The sequence below is a fragment of the Choristoneura fumiferana genome, chromosome 26 (assembly GCF_025370935.1).
Source record: "Choristoneura fumiferana chromosome 26, NRCan_CFum_1, whole genome shotgun sequence".
Taxonomy (NCBI): domain Eukaryota; kingdom Metazoa; phylum Arthropoda; class Insecta; order Lepidoptera; family Tortricidae; genus Choristoneura; species Choristoneura fumiferana.
The window spans coordinates 1,228,626-1,247,181 of NC_133497.1; the positions used below are offsets into that span (position 1 = coordinate 1,228,626).

Consider the following 18,556-nt stretch of genomic DNA (forward strand, 5'->3'; position numbering starts at 1 on the left):
TTATTTTTATTTTACGTAATGCAGTAACGCTATACATAGGTACTTACACTATTTATTAATACAGAGCTAATGAAAAAAGGAAGTTCAAGTTTATAGGGCAAGGTAATTTGGTTGGGAGGAGGTCGTACAAGGGGGTGACAATTTCGGGGCAGTGGAAAAACGTGTGCTCGAGTGAACCCTCGCCTAAGCCACATTCACGCAAGGAATTATCTCAGACCCGTATTTTGGCAAGGAAGACAAGAGAACTATGTCCGAGTATAAAGGTGTCTCCTGTAATCAGTGGTTGTGCCGTGATCTCGCGGCCATGACAGTCCAAGCGCCGCGCGCGCAGCGAACCGACGCGCCAGTTTAATTATCACTCGATTTAAAAACAAAAGAGTTTCTGTTTTTTAAAAGGTCAAGTGTGGCGATGCGTTGAAATTTGAAATATCTAGTTTGTTTTTGGTTTTTATTTATGCTTCGAAAAGGTTTTTAGAAGTATTAAAGTTTCAATGTAGGTTTATCATATTTTTTCCTGTTAGTGTTTTTGTAAGGTTGATTAATAGCAGAGTTATTTAATGTGATCGTGTATACCAATTATCAGTACTTACTTATATTATGTGGTTTGCCTTATAATGGGCCGTAATTTGACAAAATTCCCATGGGAATTCCCGGAAATTAAATCCGTGCAAATTTTCATGACTGTGCCCATGTGTGTGATTTAGTGTTTAAGATTTCGGGATTTTACAACCTGTGAAGTACCCAATCCGCAATGGGCCCGCGTGGTAATTACGGTCCAAGCCCTCTCATTCTGAAAGGAGGCCTGTGGCCGCAGTGGAACGTAACGATGATAATGACATCCCGATCCGGAAATATTGGATTAAAAATTAGCTTATCTATATTATTGTTACACTACCGTTTACCCGCGGCTTCGCGGCTCTTTTTAGGGTTCCGGAGCCAAAATGGCAAAAACTGAACCCTTATAGTTTCGTCAAGTCCGCCTGTCTGTCTGTCTGTCCGTCCGTTCGTATGTCACAGGCATTATACAAAATGTATATCAATGAAATTTGGAGTACAGATGTCTTGTCAAAGCTGCTATTTAGTTTTGTAGTTAAATTACAAAAATAAATATTTATAGAGGGGGGGGGGGGGCACTCCATACACGTAACAGAAATTGTTCCAAAAAATATGGAAAGGTAACGCTTCATAAATACTTTCCACCAAAATTGCTTTCAACATGATCGGATATACCGTTTTTCTGTTATTGCCGAAAAACTGCGCTTCTCAACAAAAGGACGTAAGTGCCGTGAAGATACGCTCTTTTTCTGGTAATAGATTTAAAGACTGTAGTAAGTGTTTTAATTGTGTTATAACGCACCTAATATTACTTGATTTTTTCGTAATGGCTACGGAACCCTATCTTGGGCATCTCTGACACGCTCTTGGCCGGCTTTTTATTGTTCTGTGATATTAAACAGTAGATTTCATTGAAAAAAACCGGCCCGAATTTCATGTAAACACGTTCTAGGGATTGAGAATTTGGGAATTCGGGATTTTATCCCAAACCCGTGGGTATTTCGGGATAAAAAGTAGCCTATGTGGTATTCCAAATGTCTAGCTTTCAATCAATTATGTCTAGCGGTTTATACACCACACACACACACAATACTCACTAAATTTCACATCAATTAATCCCATCCCACTAATAATATTATAAATGCGAGTTTGTTAGCCTGTTTGTTTGTTTGTTTGTTACCTCATCACGTCTGAACCGCTGAACCGGGTTAGATGAAATTCGGCATACAGATAGTTGAGTCCCGGGAAAGGATAGTTTTTATCCCGGAAAATTGCAAAGTTTTCGGGGGATAGCGATAAAAAATTATTCGCGGACGGAGTCGTGGGCAACAGGCTGGTTTATTATATTAGGGGGATTAATAATATTCATATTCATTTTATAAACATTATATTGAACTATGGATGCTATTGTTCACCCACGACGGAACGGAGGTTTATGTGAGAGGTTGTTCATTTATTTGTTTGTAGACAAACGAGTGGTCCCATTGTGAAACCTAATCCTTCACGCTGAAATGGCTGGATGAATTTGGATTAAGTACATGTAATATTTAGAGAAATATAATAGAGAGAGAGAGAGAGAGATTTACGCATATTCGATACACAGAAAAATACATTAGAAGGAAAAACAAAGAAAAATAACCAAATAGTATAAATCTTCTGCTTTCAGTCTTGGCCAATTCGCATTAACACCACTTGGTCACTTATATACTTAATAGCAGAGAATTCATTAAAATACAATTAAGTTAATGAAGATAACAAAGACAAATGAAGATGATTCACAAACTGCTTAGTATAACTGTGCTGTATTTGATCAACAACGTGGCATCTCAAGGTGAGTGGTTTTTTTTCCCTACTGCCGAAGGGTTATGTTTTTCGAAACCACTGTGTTTCTTTGGTCTTGTTTGCAGCCTAAATGGCTGGACAGTTTTAACATTTACTACCACCTATAATTAAGCAAATTTTCTCAAACATGACATGAAATATTGACGTTGTGTTACAAGTAATACGCGCGGTCACTTTAGCGGCCTGCAAAGAGATTTCATACCAATTTCCCGCCCTCGGCCAGCAATGCGACCGTCTTTTGTTTCAACGCTCGCTGCGGCACGGCCTACGCCAGCAGCACCCGCACCGCCGCCGCCGTGCCAGCAGGGCTACTCCGAAACTCGAAACTCGAAGTTCGTGTCGTGCGGTCCCTCTGACACTTATACTATTTAATACGAGAGCGAGAAGGACCGCACGACACGAACTTCGAGTTTTGAGTTTCGGAGTAGCCCTGCAGCAGCCAGCGCGACACGCACTCACAATACGGCGACGAGACTAGCGTCCCGCAGGCTTCTTTTTTTTTAATGTTTTTTTCATGTCATGTTTGAGAAAAGCACTATACAAGCCTCGGTCGGAACGTCGGGTTGACGGCCTCGCATCCCTATCCTACTAGTCTATATCTGCTTGGCCGGCAATCCCCTACTTCCCAGCCTCTACAGTAATGTACTGTTAAAAAGTTATAGCAGCGGACAATAATGGATTTTCATACATTCCTTATGGTCTAGGCGGTCTAGGCCAAGAAGTACTCGTAATGTAGGAGCCATAAATGAGAAACTTCATGTCTCCATTTCGTGGCATTAACGCATACCTACAGTCCGAATAGTTTTGAGAAAAAAAAAAAAATTTCAGGTGATCAACATCGCTTGATTTACTTATTTGCGTCTCATTTTGAGAGGAGGCCTGTGCCCGATGGAGGGGCGTAGGTATATAGGCCACAGATGACTATGATGTAAAACTCTTCAGGTGCCGGGGAGAGCTGTATTCAAGATGGCGTGCCAGGGCTGTGTACAGTGCTAGGCCAATGTCAGTCTGTCTTAGGCAACCCGAAGAGTCAATGGTGGAAACTACACGTAAGTACTGAGGCGGCTAGATATATTACCCCCCTACCCCTTTTTAGGGTTCCGTAATCAACTAGGAACCCTTATAGTTTCACCGTGTCTGTCTGTCCGCGGCTAAGTTCAGAGACCGTTAGTACTAGAAAGCTGTAATTTGACATGAATTTACATATTATGAGCTACGCCGACAAAATGGTAAAAAACTAAAATGAACATTTTTAGGGTACCTACCACCCATACGTATAGTGGGGGTGATTTTTTTCTCGACTAACCCTATAGTGTGGGGTATCGCTAGATGGTTTTTTAAAACCATTGGAGAGTTTTGAGCTTTTTTGATTCAGTGATCTGTTTGCGAAATATTCAACTTTAAAATGCAAATATTCATAAAAATCGAGCGTCCGCTAAAATCTACTATTGGGTGGAAAAAATTGAAAAAAATCAGGATGGTAGAAAGTATATCAAATTTACAAGGAAAATTATAATGGCTATAGAATGGCTAAGATTGCTTGAGAATTATTAGTACTTTAAGAGTAAAATAGCAGCTTAAGGTATAAAATATACCTTAACTTGGAAGATTCCGTACTCGTACATAACACAAAATCCTTAAAAAAATATTACTTTTGATTTTTTTGTAATGGCTACGGAATATCTTGGGCGTGTCCGGCACGCTCTTGCCGCTTTTTACCCGACTGTTCGAAGGAGGTTATGTTTATGATTTCGAGCGTATGTATAAGTATGTACTTCAGTCTATTCTTTGGTCCTCTCGGCAGCCTAAACGACTCGACATATCCCTCTAATATTATAAATCCGAAAGTCTGTTTGTTTGGCTGAACCGAATTAGATGAGATTCGATGTGCAGATAGTTTGAGTCCCGGAAACGGAGATAAAATAGTTTTTTATCTCGGAAAATTCCATAGTTCCCGCAGGTTCGCGATAAACGAATACTAACGCGGACAGAGTCGCGGGCAACAGGTTAGCATCAAATAAAATGTAAAACTAATTCAAAATATGATGATGATGATGATGATGATGACATATTGTATTCATTATTTTTCAGAGATGTGGCTTTCAAGGACCTGAGCCTATAATATGCTGCGTCCCGTCAGCCACCACCACCACCCAGAGGCCTGTGGCCACTACGCCCAAGCTTGGGTAAGAGTTTTGTTTGCATACATCATTCATCACATTGTGAAAAAAAGTATCTATGTACAGGGAGTGAACTATATTATAAGTCTACTATCAATAAAATCACGCTAACACACACGAGTAATATTTACCCCGACGTTTCGGCAACATTATAGTGGCCGTGGTCACGAGTAGACTGAAGTGTGGGGTGTCAAGTCTGCCTTGCTTCAAACTACCCGCACTTGATCACAAATAGTACCGGCACGCGTATCACGAACTACCCGCACTTGGTCATTTTTAGGGTTCCGGAGCCAAAATGGCAAAAACGGAGCCCTTATAGTTTCGCCATGTCTGTCTGTCTGTCCATCCGTCCGCGGCTTTGCTCAGGGACTATCAATGCTAGAAAACTGTAATTTTGCACGGATATATATGTAAACTATGTCGACAAAATGGTACAAAAAAAAAAAAAATTTTTTTTGGGTACCTACCATAGATGTAGTGGGGGTGATTTTTTTTTCTCATTCAACCCTATAGTGTGGGATATGTCTTTTAAAAACATTGGGGGTTTGCTACGACGATTTTCGATTTCGATTCAGTGATATGTTTGCGAAATATTCAACTTTAAAGTGCAAATTTTCATTAAAATCGAGCTTCCCCCCCCCCCCTCCAAATCTAAACTGGTGGGTGGAAAATTTAAAAAAAATCAGGATGATAGTACTAAGTATATCAAACCTTCAAGGAAAACTATAACGGTTAAGTTTGCTTGAGAATTGTTAGTACTTTAAGATTATAGCAGCCTAAGGTAAGTATAAAATATACCTAAACTACGAAATTCGCACAAAAACCCAGAGAAAGAGACCAGCGCTGGGAATCGATCCCAGGTCCTCAGTAGTGGTGGTGTAGGGGTATTGCACGCAACACGGAATGCTGAGGACCTGGGTTCGATTCCCAGAGCTGATCTCTTTTTCTGTTTTTTTTTTGTGTGCATCCATGTTTCAGTTTCTATCTTCATTGGATTTCACGGGATGACCGTACGTGATTCATTTTTTTATTGTTAAAAGACTAATATTTAAAACAAATTAGTTGAAATAAAAAATACAGAAAAAAAAACAAAAACTAATTTTGATTGCATATTAGTACTTTTAACAATAAACCAAAAAAAAGTCGTTATTTATTATTGCAGGTCGTCTACTACAGAGTATATACCCCCGGTGTTTGACTACCAGCCGAGCTTACCAGTGGAAGAAGGCTGCACCGAGCCGATACCTGGTGTGACAGCCGCAAAAACTGGAAGAAAAGCCTGGGACAGTAAGTCAGCTAAGTCAAAGCGACACCCTAGTTCACCATCGTGCTAATTTTCTTTCACCTTTTTTATTGTCATCTATGTATACTAAATGACATTCTACATCATTCCTCTTACCAGAAATCTATAAAGCCTCCTTTTTCTATTAAAAAAATTACACAATAATACTAAGTAGGTACTTGGGATGCGTGTAATATTGTACTAAAAGCTATTTTTTTATGTTACGCACATATGCTGTAAGTAAATGATTTAATATTGAGAGTTATCGAACTTTTACGGGCGACTTCAAGACCAATTTTCAATGTAGGTTTTATAACTTTTAAATTAATATTTGAAATGTATAATCTCAAATGCCGCGCGGTCTAAGCACCTCAAATACTCAGCTTTGGAGCCGACGTATGACTTCGTGCCTTTTGCGGTTGAAACGGCTGGTCCATGGGGGGCTGAAGCCAAATCTTTGGTGTGGAAGCTGGGCCGTAGGCTGCAGGGCAGGGGTTGTGACCCCCGCTCCGGGTCGTACCTTGTTCAGAGCCGGGTACGACGCGGAATGGTGGTCTTTAGTTTAGGTCTTAGTTTGTATTTTGTGTGTCAAGGGCAGACCTCTAGAGGGGAGATTTGGCCTTAAAGGAGGCCTAGTAAGTTATTTCTGAGTAAAACAATAAAATGTTTTAACAATTTTAATTAAAATCAAAAAAATAAAATAACAGGCCTAGTTTGACAAATAGAAAGTATACTAATGATCTCAGGTAGTAGGTTCAAGAGATTTTTATGAGAGGTTGGTTCTGATCATACGGTCTCCCTGGCGTACACATCCCTGAAGTCGGAGAGAAGAACCCGGAGCGAAGAGGGCTGGCCACAGCAGGGGGGCCTGGTCCAGCTGAGCGGTCGTCGGTGCCGAGGTCAAAAGGGGCCTTAGGGCGGCAGGACGAGCAGCCTGGACAGTGTTCCACGCCGGAACGTTCAGGGTCTTGGACGAGCCAGGAAGGACGTGCAGTACTTTGGACGTATGGCCGTCAGGGCTTGGTGTCAAGGCCTGAGCGTAAAGGAGCCGTCTGAGCCGTGAAAGTTGTAGCCGTACGGAGCTGCCCTGTAAATTAGGTGGTGTCAGTTGTGGTTCAGTGCTAGATTGTTTGCCAGTCACTCCTTGGCAGCGATGCACCAACTCTCAGGGTGTGCTGAATTGCAGTAAGTGTCAGAGACAATCATACGGAGTTACAGACAGGCAAAGTGATTCTAGTTTTAGATAAATATTTTAAAACCAAAAGAAAAGAATAAGTGACCTAAATGTCCGTTAAAATTTGAAATACAACGGTTCAGTAAATAACCGTTAGAAGATTACTTTTAAAATTAAACGTTACTAAGTTGAGTTTGAATTTATTTTAACATCAGAGAGTATCCGTTGAATAAAAGTAATAAGCATTAACATAGTTCAGTTTGAGTATTCAACAACGGATGAGAGAGGTTAGAGGTGAAATTACTGGCACTTGAGGTATCCCATCTTAGGCGTCTAGGACGGCAACGCATCTGCAATACCCCTGGTGTTGCAGATGTTTATGGGCGGTGGTGATCTCTTACAATCAGGAGACCCACTTGTTCGTTTAAAAAAAGGTAGACAAAGTAAAAAAATATACAGAAAATAATTAAATTAAAATACACAGAAAAACACAAGTTCATAGGTCAGAGTTAAATATCGGAGAACTTACCAAATCTTGGGCTTATGGAGCTTTCGAGGGCTGTGCAGCTTTTAAGGGCAAGAATATTACAGTTAGAATTCCCCCGGTCACAGCTGATCGTCAACGCCCCATTGGGGCGGCAAAACGGTCAAGGGTGAGTCGGCTATAGTGATATTTAATGATACAAACTCGTGTAGTGAATTCAGTGTTATAAAATGCCAACTTTTATACAATAAATAAGTAAATAAGTAAATAAATAAATATTAAATACATATTATTACGTAGGTAAATAAAATAAGATTAACTTAGTTATTTGAACCAAGAGAAAACTACGGTGGCGACCTCTAGAGTTCGTCCGTCATTCTGCTCAGAGATCCCTAATTGAGGAAAGCGCCATGTAGCTTGCAATGAGCTAACTAGATGTCAGCGATCGTCTGTTTGCAGTTGTTTTTTTTCATCATCATCCCAGCCTAAATACGTCCCACTGCTGGGCACAGGCCTCCTCTCAGAACAAGAAGGCTTGGGCCATAGTTCCCACGCGGGCCCAGTGCGGATTGGGAACTTCACACGCACCATTGAATTTCTTCGCAGGTTTGTGCAGGTTTCCTCACGATGTTTTCCTTCACCGCAAAGCTCGTGGTAAATTTCAAATGTAATTCCGCACATGAATTTCGAAAAACTCAGAGGTTGTTTTTTTTAAATATTCTATGTACTTATTGTCTTATTTTCCAGAATGTATAGAATACAAAGAAGAGCTGATATACCCTTGCAAGCAGAGCGTGGCGCTGTCGGGTAGCATGAATCGCGTCAGCAACTGCAGGCAGAACGCCGACGGCCTCATAGTAGGAGGCAAGGATGCCTCCCAAAACGAATTCCCGCATATGGTAACTATATCAACAACAGCAGTACCATAGGTACTCACAACAACAGGCAGTAGGTGGCTTAGCAGGTGGTAGGATCTTGTGCAAGGTCCGCCTGGATTGTTACCACCATCTTACTCGCTAATCCTGCCGTGAAGCAGCGTGCCTTGCACTGTTATGTTTCGGCGTGGAGGGTAAGACAGCCGGTGAAATTACTGGCATTTGAGGTACCCATCTTAGGCCTCTAGGTTGGCAACGCATCTGCAATGCCCCTGGTGTTGCAGATGTTTATGGGTGGTGGTGATCTCTTACCATCAGGAGACCACTTGCTCGTTTGCCATCCAGTCGAATAAAAAAAAAACAGTAGCAGTAGTAACAACTGAAACAAAACGAGTTCCCGCATATGATTTATATCAACAATAACATTTAGCAGTAGCAACTAATACAAACAGAACGCTGACAGCGTCAAAGTAGGAAGCAAGGATGCCATCCAGAACGAGTTCCCGCATATGATATTATACTCGCATAACTAAGCTACTCTTGTTTTGTAATATTTTCAAAAACCTGGAATTTAGATGATTTATTGATCCTCAAAACCTTATCCTTAAATGATTTATTGAAGGCCGTGGTGGCCGAGTGGTTTGACCTATGGCCTCTCAAGCAGAGGATCCTGGGTTCAAACCCCGGCTCGCACCTCTGAGTTTTTCGAAATTCATGTGCGGAATTACATTTGAAATTTACCACGAGCTTTACGGTGAAGGAAAACATCGTGAGGAAACCTGCACAACAAACCTGCGAAGCAATGCAACGGTGTGTGTGAAGTTCCCAATCCGCACGGGGCCCGCGTGGCAACTACTGCCCAAGCCCTCTCATTTTGAGAGGAGGCCTGTGCCCTGTAGTGGGACATATATAGGCTGGAATGATGATGATGATGATGATGATTGATACTCAAAGTATAATCGTTAAACCAGTGTATCAGACATGACGGTGTTATAGCTGTCTCTTGGTAGGTACATACAGGGCCTTTAAATATTTTTTGTCATTTATTGGACATTCGCCTTCATGAAAAATTCCGTAATTTAAAAACCCAGTTACCAGTTCACCCAAAGTCGTTTACTAACCTGTATTGTTTACCTCAGGTGCTTCTAGGTTTTGGACAGTCCAGTGAAACAGCAGCCTGGCAGTGCGGGGGGTCGCTGCTCAGTGAGAAGTTCATACTGACCGCCGGCCACTGCACCTGGGCGAGAGATCTGTAAGTACTAGATTACTCGCGTCTTCGCAAGCGTACAAGTCAACGCACATAAAAAGAGCTCCGGGTGGCTAGTGAAGGGGATACGTTTTCTCATCTGTCAACTAACAAGCCAATGGAGTGACCGTGACGGCCGCACGCGTGCTCTTACGCCCCCTCCCGCGTCCCCCACTGCTCCGCCGCCAATTTGGTCCGTATTTTGCTCACTGCGCAGGTATGATGACCGGATGGCCATGTGGTTAGAGAACCGGGTTCGATTCCCGGTGTTTGCATGAACAATACGAATGTTTGTTCTCGAGTCTTGGATGTTAAATATGTATTTAAGTATGTATTTATCTATATAAGTATGTTTATCCGTTGCCTAGTACCCATAGTACAAGCTTTGCTTAGTTTGGGACTAGGTCAATGAGGGCTATCGATTTTTGTCTCACTAGATGGCGCACTGTAGCGTAAGGTTTTTAAGTATGGCTTTCAAAGTCTGTTATTACGGGCGTGAAAACAAAGTTAAGATTAAATTCATATTTAATACACCTTAAAACCGTACCATGAAAATATCGAGCATGCCACAGTGTTGCATAGTCCCCGTTTTGTTCGGGAAAAAGGGAGGAGAAAGGTTTCCGAAAGACAAAACTGTCTCAAAACACAGACATTCATTGCCCCGGAACGCATATTTGCTATAATTAATTTCAGATATTGCAAAATATTCACAAATTTATTCTAATTATAAAAAACCCGCGTAGCTCACCCAAAAACTATGAGATTTGACATTTCGGAGACCTCACGCTACACTAGCGCCTCTAGCGGCGAATTCATACGCGATAGCCCTCATTGGTGTCAAGTGTCCCGTGATATTTGATATATATATCGCGAGGAGCTCTTTTTACGTGCGTTGATTTGTATTAACATTTACCGCATTCACATTTATCTGTCGTGTTGTGTCGTGACGCATCAGAACGTTATCGGCAGGGGGTAATGAAGTAACAAAATAATCGTAAATAAATCAATGGAATTCATTCAATACAATCAATTTCATATCGTTTAATGAAGAGGTTGATAAATTATGTGATAATTGTTTATGAAAATCAACTATAATACTATTTGAAATCATCCTATAAGTGGTTGGACGTCATCGGCACTTTTTGTCCCACTCCCACCCCTGGTTATCGGTTTCATACATTTTATATGGCAGTGCATTGTGACGGCTTGTGTTGTGTCGCATCAAAGCTATGGAGAGAGATAGAGAGCATCACAACACAACACGACAGATAAAATTAAATGTGAATTCAGCTTTGGAGCACGCCTAAAAAATGGCCATTCACGCCATTCACCCTAGATTTGAAGAAGACCAGATTGTAGCAATCGGAAAAAAGAAGTTGGCAAAGCGTTTATTATCCAGACAGCTAAGGATAGCTGTCTGGATAATAAAGGTCGAGCGAAAAATCTGGCCTTCAAATGTATACGCATTTATAGATAATTTTGTATGTAGAGTGGGCCAAATTTTAGTTAAATTTAGTTTTGATGTGTGTGTGCATTATATCATAGTGTATGAGGTAATTTTTATCTGCAGATTTGCTGTAAATTACACTACCTGCTATATTTATTCCTCACTCCTGTCTATTACAAAGGTTGTCTAGAAATCTATATACCTACTGCTTACTAGTGTTGGGTGTTCATTGTATGGTCGACCAAGAAAGTGCTTTACTAATTTTAATCACAGTTCCTACTTTAGAGATAAAATAATAAGGCTGATTCTCATGTTGACTTGTGATGTGAGTGAAAATAGGCTAACATTAAACTTTAGGATGGAATGCCCGGTTCGGTATACATTGCGGGGTCACAATCCAAACTAGTTAGACAAGATCGATCGAGCACCGCAGTGTCATGCACTTGGTCGACTATACAAGATTACCCGCGGTTTCGTACACGTAATCCATTAAATCCAGCAGTTGGATTGAAATACCAGGATTTTACTTCCCAAAGATTCAATTAAAATTTGTTTTCTGGAAGAGAAAGCTCTGGATAAATCGACGTCTTTCTAACCCGCAGTGGCCCTGTGACCTACGCAATAGTGGGCTCCCTCAGACGCTCGGACAAAGTGGACAGTTCACAAGTCCATCGGATCCAGCACATCATCAAACATCCTCAATACAAAGCACCCTCAAAATACCATGACATCGCGCTGCTGGAGACCCTGTTACCGTAAGTCTATTGTCACTATTATTATCCTTTAAGAGAAGTTTTCCTGCCGGCCGCGCGGCCGCGTTAGGTATTCGTTTGGGATATTGCTGTCTTTATCGCTCGTGACATAAGCACTCGCAGCCGTCCCCCCCCATGACTTCCGCAACGACGTCCGTAATTTATATCGAGATAGCTGTAGGCTTTTCAAGATTTGGGCGATTGAATTTTGGGTTTCGTTGTCCTCATATTATACGAAAAGTATAGCACAGAAATCAATGATATTTTACAATCAAGGTATTCTTTATATTTTCTATGCCTGTGGTTTTTCCGATTTTTGTAAAAATGCTTTATGAGTCTGTTATTCTTGTGCAAAGTGGACATCATTTTTTTTTCACCTCAGCACCTCAAACAGACAGGTTTTGCTATGAGAAATCAGTGAGCAAAATCGCATTTTGCTCACTCCGTGAGACAAAGTAACTTTTTAATTATTTTTTTTAAATGCTGAGTACAGTGTTGGGTCTACTCACTGAATTCCACATATTTGAACTTTACTTTGATCTGTCATTTCACTTCAACTCGAAAAAAGCAAGAGATAGGATCCAATTTGACGATTACAAACTTAAATTAAATTTTTGGTATTAAAAATATATCGAAATATTTCCAAAATGTAAATTTTCCCGATCATTTAATAAAGTATGCAACCTCGTTGCACGAAAGCCGCTTCTCTTGTTTTTTTTTTTATAAAAGAATTCCGTATACTGCCTCTACAGTATAATTATTATTTGTTAAATTGAATGATTTTTTAACAAATCTATTTATGTTTATGTAATAGAAATCTTAATAAAAATCATATTTAAAGGTTTAATTGTTCAACCTTTTCAATTACCCCGAGATGAGGCTTTTTGCAGTAATAAAAATAAGTGTGACATTAGTACAAGAAGTTAAGATTGCATGTTATGAGTATGCGATTTGTATTGTAGCTACTGGACTCTTTTTATGGTTTTAAATGTAATTATTATATTTGATAATAATCGGATTCTATTTTAAAAAATGTGTTTGTTTTGTAAACAGGTAGGTATATGTGGTTTTATTCTTATGTTACATTTAAATTATGTTCTCGCTGCTGAGGTGAAAAATTGTATGTGTCACACGAGACCAAAGTTTTTTTGCATCTCGTGTATTTCAATCCCTTGCTGATCTCAGGATTCTAACTTAGAATCACTCGCTAACGCTCGTGATTCAATTATAGAATCCTTCGCTTACTCGGGATTCAAAATCAACACTCGCAACAAAAAACAACTTTGCTCTCTTGTTGCACAAATAACTATTGTCGACTTTTGCGCTCCTGTAATTCTGATATAACACATTTACGAGTATATGAAAATCTGAAAAACCACAGGCATAGATAATTAAATACGTCTAGTCCATACTTACAAAATTTCATCTGTTTCTGTTGCCTAGTTTTCAAATGAGACCGGGACTACGTTTGTATGGAGAATGGAACGAAGAGACTTCTCTTAAGGTCTCTACCCATAACACCGTGTCATACCATGACCGTAACAGCAACGCATGAGGCAAAAATATATTCGTTGTATTGAAAAGTGTGAGACTATACCCACTAGCATGTTTCCTAACCAACCGTCGTCGTCGCGTGTCATGTATGCGCTTGACATTCCGTTCCTGACACGTTCCTTTTACAGTCATGATATGATACGGTGCAGTTTTATTTTTGATATTCTGTATGACTTTAAGGGGCCAATCTACAGGTCAAATGAATTTAATTTATCTAAGACACTAGTGGCCAAACTCTTACTGTTTAAAATATAATCAAGAGTTAAGATAATCCCACACAGGCCCAAAGGCACAAAGGTGGGCTCGCACAGTTACTTGGTGGGTGCCGGAGAACGGCAGACCGAGAAGGAGATGGCGGGACGATCTGGACACGTACGCAAAGGACTGGCCTGACATTGCGTCAGAACGAGAGTTGTGGAGGTCAAGAGGGGAGGCTTTTGCCCAGCAGTGGGACACTATACAGGCTACTTAAAAAAAAAAAGATGATTAATTATTAACAGTAAAACACCGTAAAGGTTAAATTGATTAATATATGTTTTTTTTTAAAGTCCATAACTAATCCGTGTTTAATTCACACATATTTAGCAAAAGAAAGTTAAATATGTGGATTTCTTGATGCTTCTCTTATGTGTCAGACAATATCACTTGTCAAGATTGTTTATTTTCAGAGTAACCCTGGGTGCATCAGCAGTGCCGGTGTGCCTGGACATCTTCGGAGGGAACACCAGCCAGGCGGTGGCCACTGGCTGGGGCGCCACTGCCTGGAGGGGCAGCGATGCTGACATACTACAGAAGGTAATAGAACATCCTATGACGACCAGAGGCCGTGTTGCTTAACGTTTCTGACAGTTTTTGTATGCGAAATCTGTTATTTGATTGCGATCGCGACCATCAGAAACGTTACCATACGATCAATATGGTCTCAGGGCACCTATAGCGTCGGCAACCAGATAGTTAAGTTTTGTGACTGAGTCAAGAAACGAAACTAGCAGTTGCAGGTTGCAATATTTGTATGAAGAATACGAGTATTGTACTTTTGGTATTTTGTATGTAGGTAGCCGGACATCTGGCATAAAATATAGGCTACTTTTGATCCCGATATTCCCATGGGATCGGGATAAAATCTCAAAATCTCAACGGCTAGGATTAGAGACAAAAAAGGGCGCGGGTGTGTTATTTAAATGCTTAAACGCTATTGAAGTCAACGATGTTATTTTCGGGAATTCCTATGGGAATTTAAAAAAAAAACACGAAATTTTAGTTCATTGCCATCTAGTTGTGGTGGCCTAGTGGTTTGACCTATGGCCTCTCAAGCAGAGGATCGTGGGTTCAAATCCCGGCTCGCACGTCTGGCTTTTTAGAAATTCACGTGCGAAATTGATATTTACCACGAGCTTTACGGTGAATAACGCCATCTTTTGCAGGTGGTAGGACCTTGTGCAAGGTCCGCCCGGATCGCTACCACCATCTTGCTCGCTAATCCTGCCGTGAAGCAGCAGTGCTTGCACTGTTGTGTTTTGGCGTGGAGAGTAAGACAGCCGGTGAAATAACTGGCACTTGAGGTATCCCATCATATAGGCTTCTAGGTTGGCAACGCATCTGCAATACCCCTGGTGTTGCAGATGTTTATGGGCGGTGGTGATCTTTTACCAACAGGAGACCCACTTGCTCGTTTGCTAGTCGAATAAAAAAAAACTTGACTTTTGGATGTTTCAGTTATTTAATTAACACCTTGTATGTTTGTCTTTTTGGGTCGCCTAGCACCCATAGTAACTTTCCTTAGTTTGGGGCTAGGTCAATCGGTGTAATTTGTCCCAAGATGTTGTACAATTATAATTATTTTGTAGAGGATTATCTTAGCTGGCTCAGCCTGCGGGCGCAGGTGCAGGTACAATCAGGCGCGGGTCCATCCCTCGAAAAAGGTTGTGGTCACAGCCACTCGAAAATCGGCCAAGTGCCGAGTAGGAACTCGCTCACAAACAATCATGCATGACTCATGAACGACTTTAGAAAGTGCGTCGTCACAATTCTATTAGGGTTGTGGGCATGCCCATCGTGCCCACAACGGCGGATCCGCCCTTGGGTAGGTACAATCCTATGCACGCGACGCGCTGACGCGCTCAGTTTTAGCGCTGCTAATACTTATTACCTACTTGTTCAATACGCGTCCACTTGCTGCGTGCAAACAGCGTCCGCTGCGTAAGCCCCAAAACTTCTTAACAAATAAAACATTAAATTAAAAAAAGTCAAAAAACCCGACTGCCAAAACTAAGAGGAAGAAAATAAGCCTAGTGGTCTAGAACCGTTAAGGAGCTAATTTAAAGTTCAACCAGTCGGGACCCATTACTAAGTTTTTGAGCGTCACGATATAAATGTGTCCCGGCTGGTTGAACTTTAAATTAGCTCCTTAACATTTCTAGACCACTAGGCTTATTTTCTTCCTTTTAGTTTTGGCAGTCGGGTTTTTTGATTTTTTTAATTTAATGTTTTATTTCACACTTTTTTGATATTTATGTGAAAACGGTAGATTAAAAGTATTATATGCCATATATATTTAAAATGGGCTAATTATTAGCTTTCATTTGATACCCATATTGTTACAATACAAAATATATTTTTTTTCATTCCTCCGCCATATTTTTTTCGCAGACGCCATATTGAAATTTTACGAGTATATAGCCTATGTCACTTCGACAGTTATGAAAAATCCAATGATATTATGATACCTCATATGTTAAAATCCGTCTAGCCGTTTAGGCTGCAGCGAGGACCAAAGAAATTGACATACATGCCCACATACATACATACATACATACGCTCGAAAAACATAACCCTCCTTTGGGCAGTCGGGTAAAAAATGAAAAAATGTTTTATCTTATGCTTTATGCTACTTTATGACCGAGCGAGCGGGAAGCACGAGCGAATCGTCTCCGTCTTAGCTTGGGCAAAAAAATCTTTTGTATCTTTGCCTTCGGTGCAGCACCCAGCAGCATGAATGTTTTTTTTTACCTAAGAAACTACACAATTGTTTATTAACTTATAGATAAAATTCACATTCCGTTTTCCTTAAATATAAAAGTCAAGCTCTTGAGGGCCAAAAACGAAAATCAAAAGTTTTATTAAAATTACTGTTTGCAGGTGACCCTCACGAAGTTTAAGGAGGAGGAGTGCAGGAAGAAGTTCCCTCGTTCCCGGACCATGGAGCACGGGTTTGACGCCGACACGCAGATCTGCTACGGCGACTACACTGAACGGGTCGACACCTGCCAGGTAATATAACAAGACCACCTACAAATATTGTAATTTCACACATGAGTTTCGAAAAACTCAGAGGTTCGCTGGGGTTGAACCCACGATTCTCTGCTTAAGACGCGATAGGTCTAACCACGGCTTACATTTCAAATTTACCACGAGCTTTACGATGAAGGATAACATCGTGTAGAAATCTGCACAAACCTGCGAAGCCATTCAATGGTGTGTGTGAAGTTTCCAATCCGCACTGGGCCCGCGTGGTGCCCAGCAGTGGGACGTATATAGGCTGATCTGATCATGATGACCCGTCTGAAACGTTTTTCTGTTTTCAGGGAGACAGCGGTGGCCCTCTGACAATTCAGAACGCTAAAGTAACGTGCACCTACATCATCGTCGGGATCACGTCCTTCGGGAAATCCTGCGGGAGCCCCAAAGATCCCGGCATATACACTAAGGTGTCTTACTATGTACCATGGATTGAGAGTATCGTATGGCCTTAGAAAACCCGGTCAAGAGCGAGTCAGCCAGCACATCATCCGTCATCATCAGCCGGAAGAACAAAGGCCTCCCCCCTAGAGTCAGAATGAATGACAACTGGCCGCTTGTATCCACCGATTGCCCAACTCTCACGATGTCGTCTACGTAGAGGGAGGCATGCCAACCCTTCGTCTTCCCGTTCGTGGTCACTCGAGGACTTTTCTCCCCCAACGGCTGTCTGTTTTTCGAGTGGTGTGGCCCGCCGATTGCCATATGAAGCAAAAACTGAATTTGTAAAATTAATTACGAACGAAAATGAATAAACAACTTTGCTCACCCGCGACCTTACGATAGTTATATATGTATCTATCGATCACCACCACACTATGCTGACGTGTTTCAAACTCAACCAGAGTTATGATTGGTTTTTTGGAGTCTTTTTGTATTTTTTATTTCAACACCAAATTTGTTACTTTTACGGGTATCCCGTGAAACCATATCGACCCCCAGTGCTGGTCTCTATTTCTGGTTTTTCTGTGCATCCATGTCTCAGTTTGTGCTTTCAACCAGAGTTCATCCTCAGTGCAACACCCGTTCAACTTTGAATGAGTTTGAAGCGCGTCAGCTTATTACTATTGTTAAGTAGGAATGTTTAAGTTGACTCGCAAGTTTTTTGTATGAAATTATATTAATCCCTTTGGTCAGACTTTAGGATGACTTTTGTATTTCTTTGCTAATAAATTATTTTAAAGGAATAGGTTGACTTTTTGTTACGACTTTTAGCCAATTTTGGCTAATGAGAAGTGAAACGAGAAATAGTTGAAGCAAAATTTGAAAATTTTGAACGAGTAAACTTTTAATACAACAGTTACTGCGATTCCATGCCGTCATCGTTTTTTAAGCAGCGGTTTGGTCGCACCTTTGATTAACATTTCAAACTTAATGAAGTAAATTAAGACGATGTCTCACATGACTGTTGTTGACGAAAATTACTAAAAGTTGGATTGGATGACCTCACGCAAAGCTATTCCTAGACACCATGAGCTCACATGTTACGAACTGAATACAGTTTATGAGGTGTTAACTAAAATATCTGTAGGTACGATGTATTTCCAACATAATAATATCAACGCCGATAAGACAAAGGGAAAAGAAACATAAGGAAGTTTATACTCTTTTTAAACCGGGTGGGCCATTTAACCGGACCAAATAGTTAAAATATAGATCATACTCGTCAAACTAAACAATATTTGCTCAGCGACTTTTAAAAATAATTGAGTCTAGATTATACCTTATTCAAACATAGTAAATGGTAAAGGTTGATAACCTAACGAACAAAAAGTTGGAAAAACCCTGACTTTGTCACTTCAAAGTTCATTATCTCAGAAACGGCTGAACCGATTTTGATAAAACATATCTAAGGTCATTGCTAAGAA

General features: G+C 40.7%; 1 protein-coding gene across 5 annotated transcripts; it reads left to right on the top strand.

The window, feature by feature from the left end:
* The first annotated feature begins 287 nt into the window (after window positions 1-287).
* Window positions 288-17,875, top strand: LOC141442695 (trypsin-1-like). Of its 5 annotated transcripts, none has more exons than XM_074107756.1 (11): window positions 288-396; window positions 2,222-2,386; window positions 3,340-3,446; window positions 4,489-4,583; window positions 5,740-5,864; window positions 8,265-8,416; window positions 9,532-9,644; window positions 11,688-11,840; window positions 14,060-14,186; window positions 16,530-16,661; window positions 16,976-17,875. In XM_074107756.1, the coding sequence occupies exons 2-11, from the start codon at window positions 2,320-2,322 to the stop codon at window positions 17,141-17,143; spliced, it is 1,239 nt and encodes a 412-aa protein (XP_073963857.1). In that variant the 5' UTR covers window positions 288-396; window positions 2,222-2,319; the 3' UTR covers window positions 17,144-17,875. The 5 variants fall into 5 exon arrangements, with proteins under 5 accessions (XP_073963857.1, XP_073963856.1, XP_073963858.1 ...); XM_074107755.1 differs by having other exon boundaries at window positions 300-493; XM_074107757.1 differs by having other exon boundaries at window positions 300-467.
* Window positions 17,876-18,556: the final 681 nt, after the last annotated feature.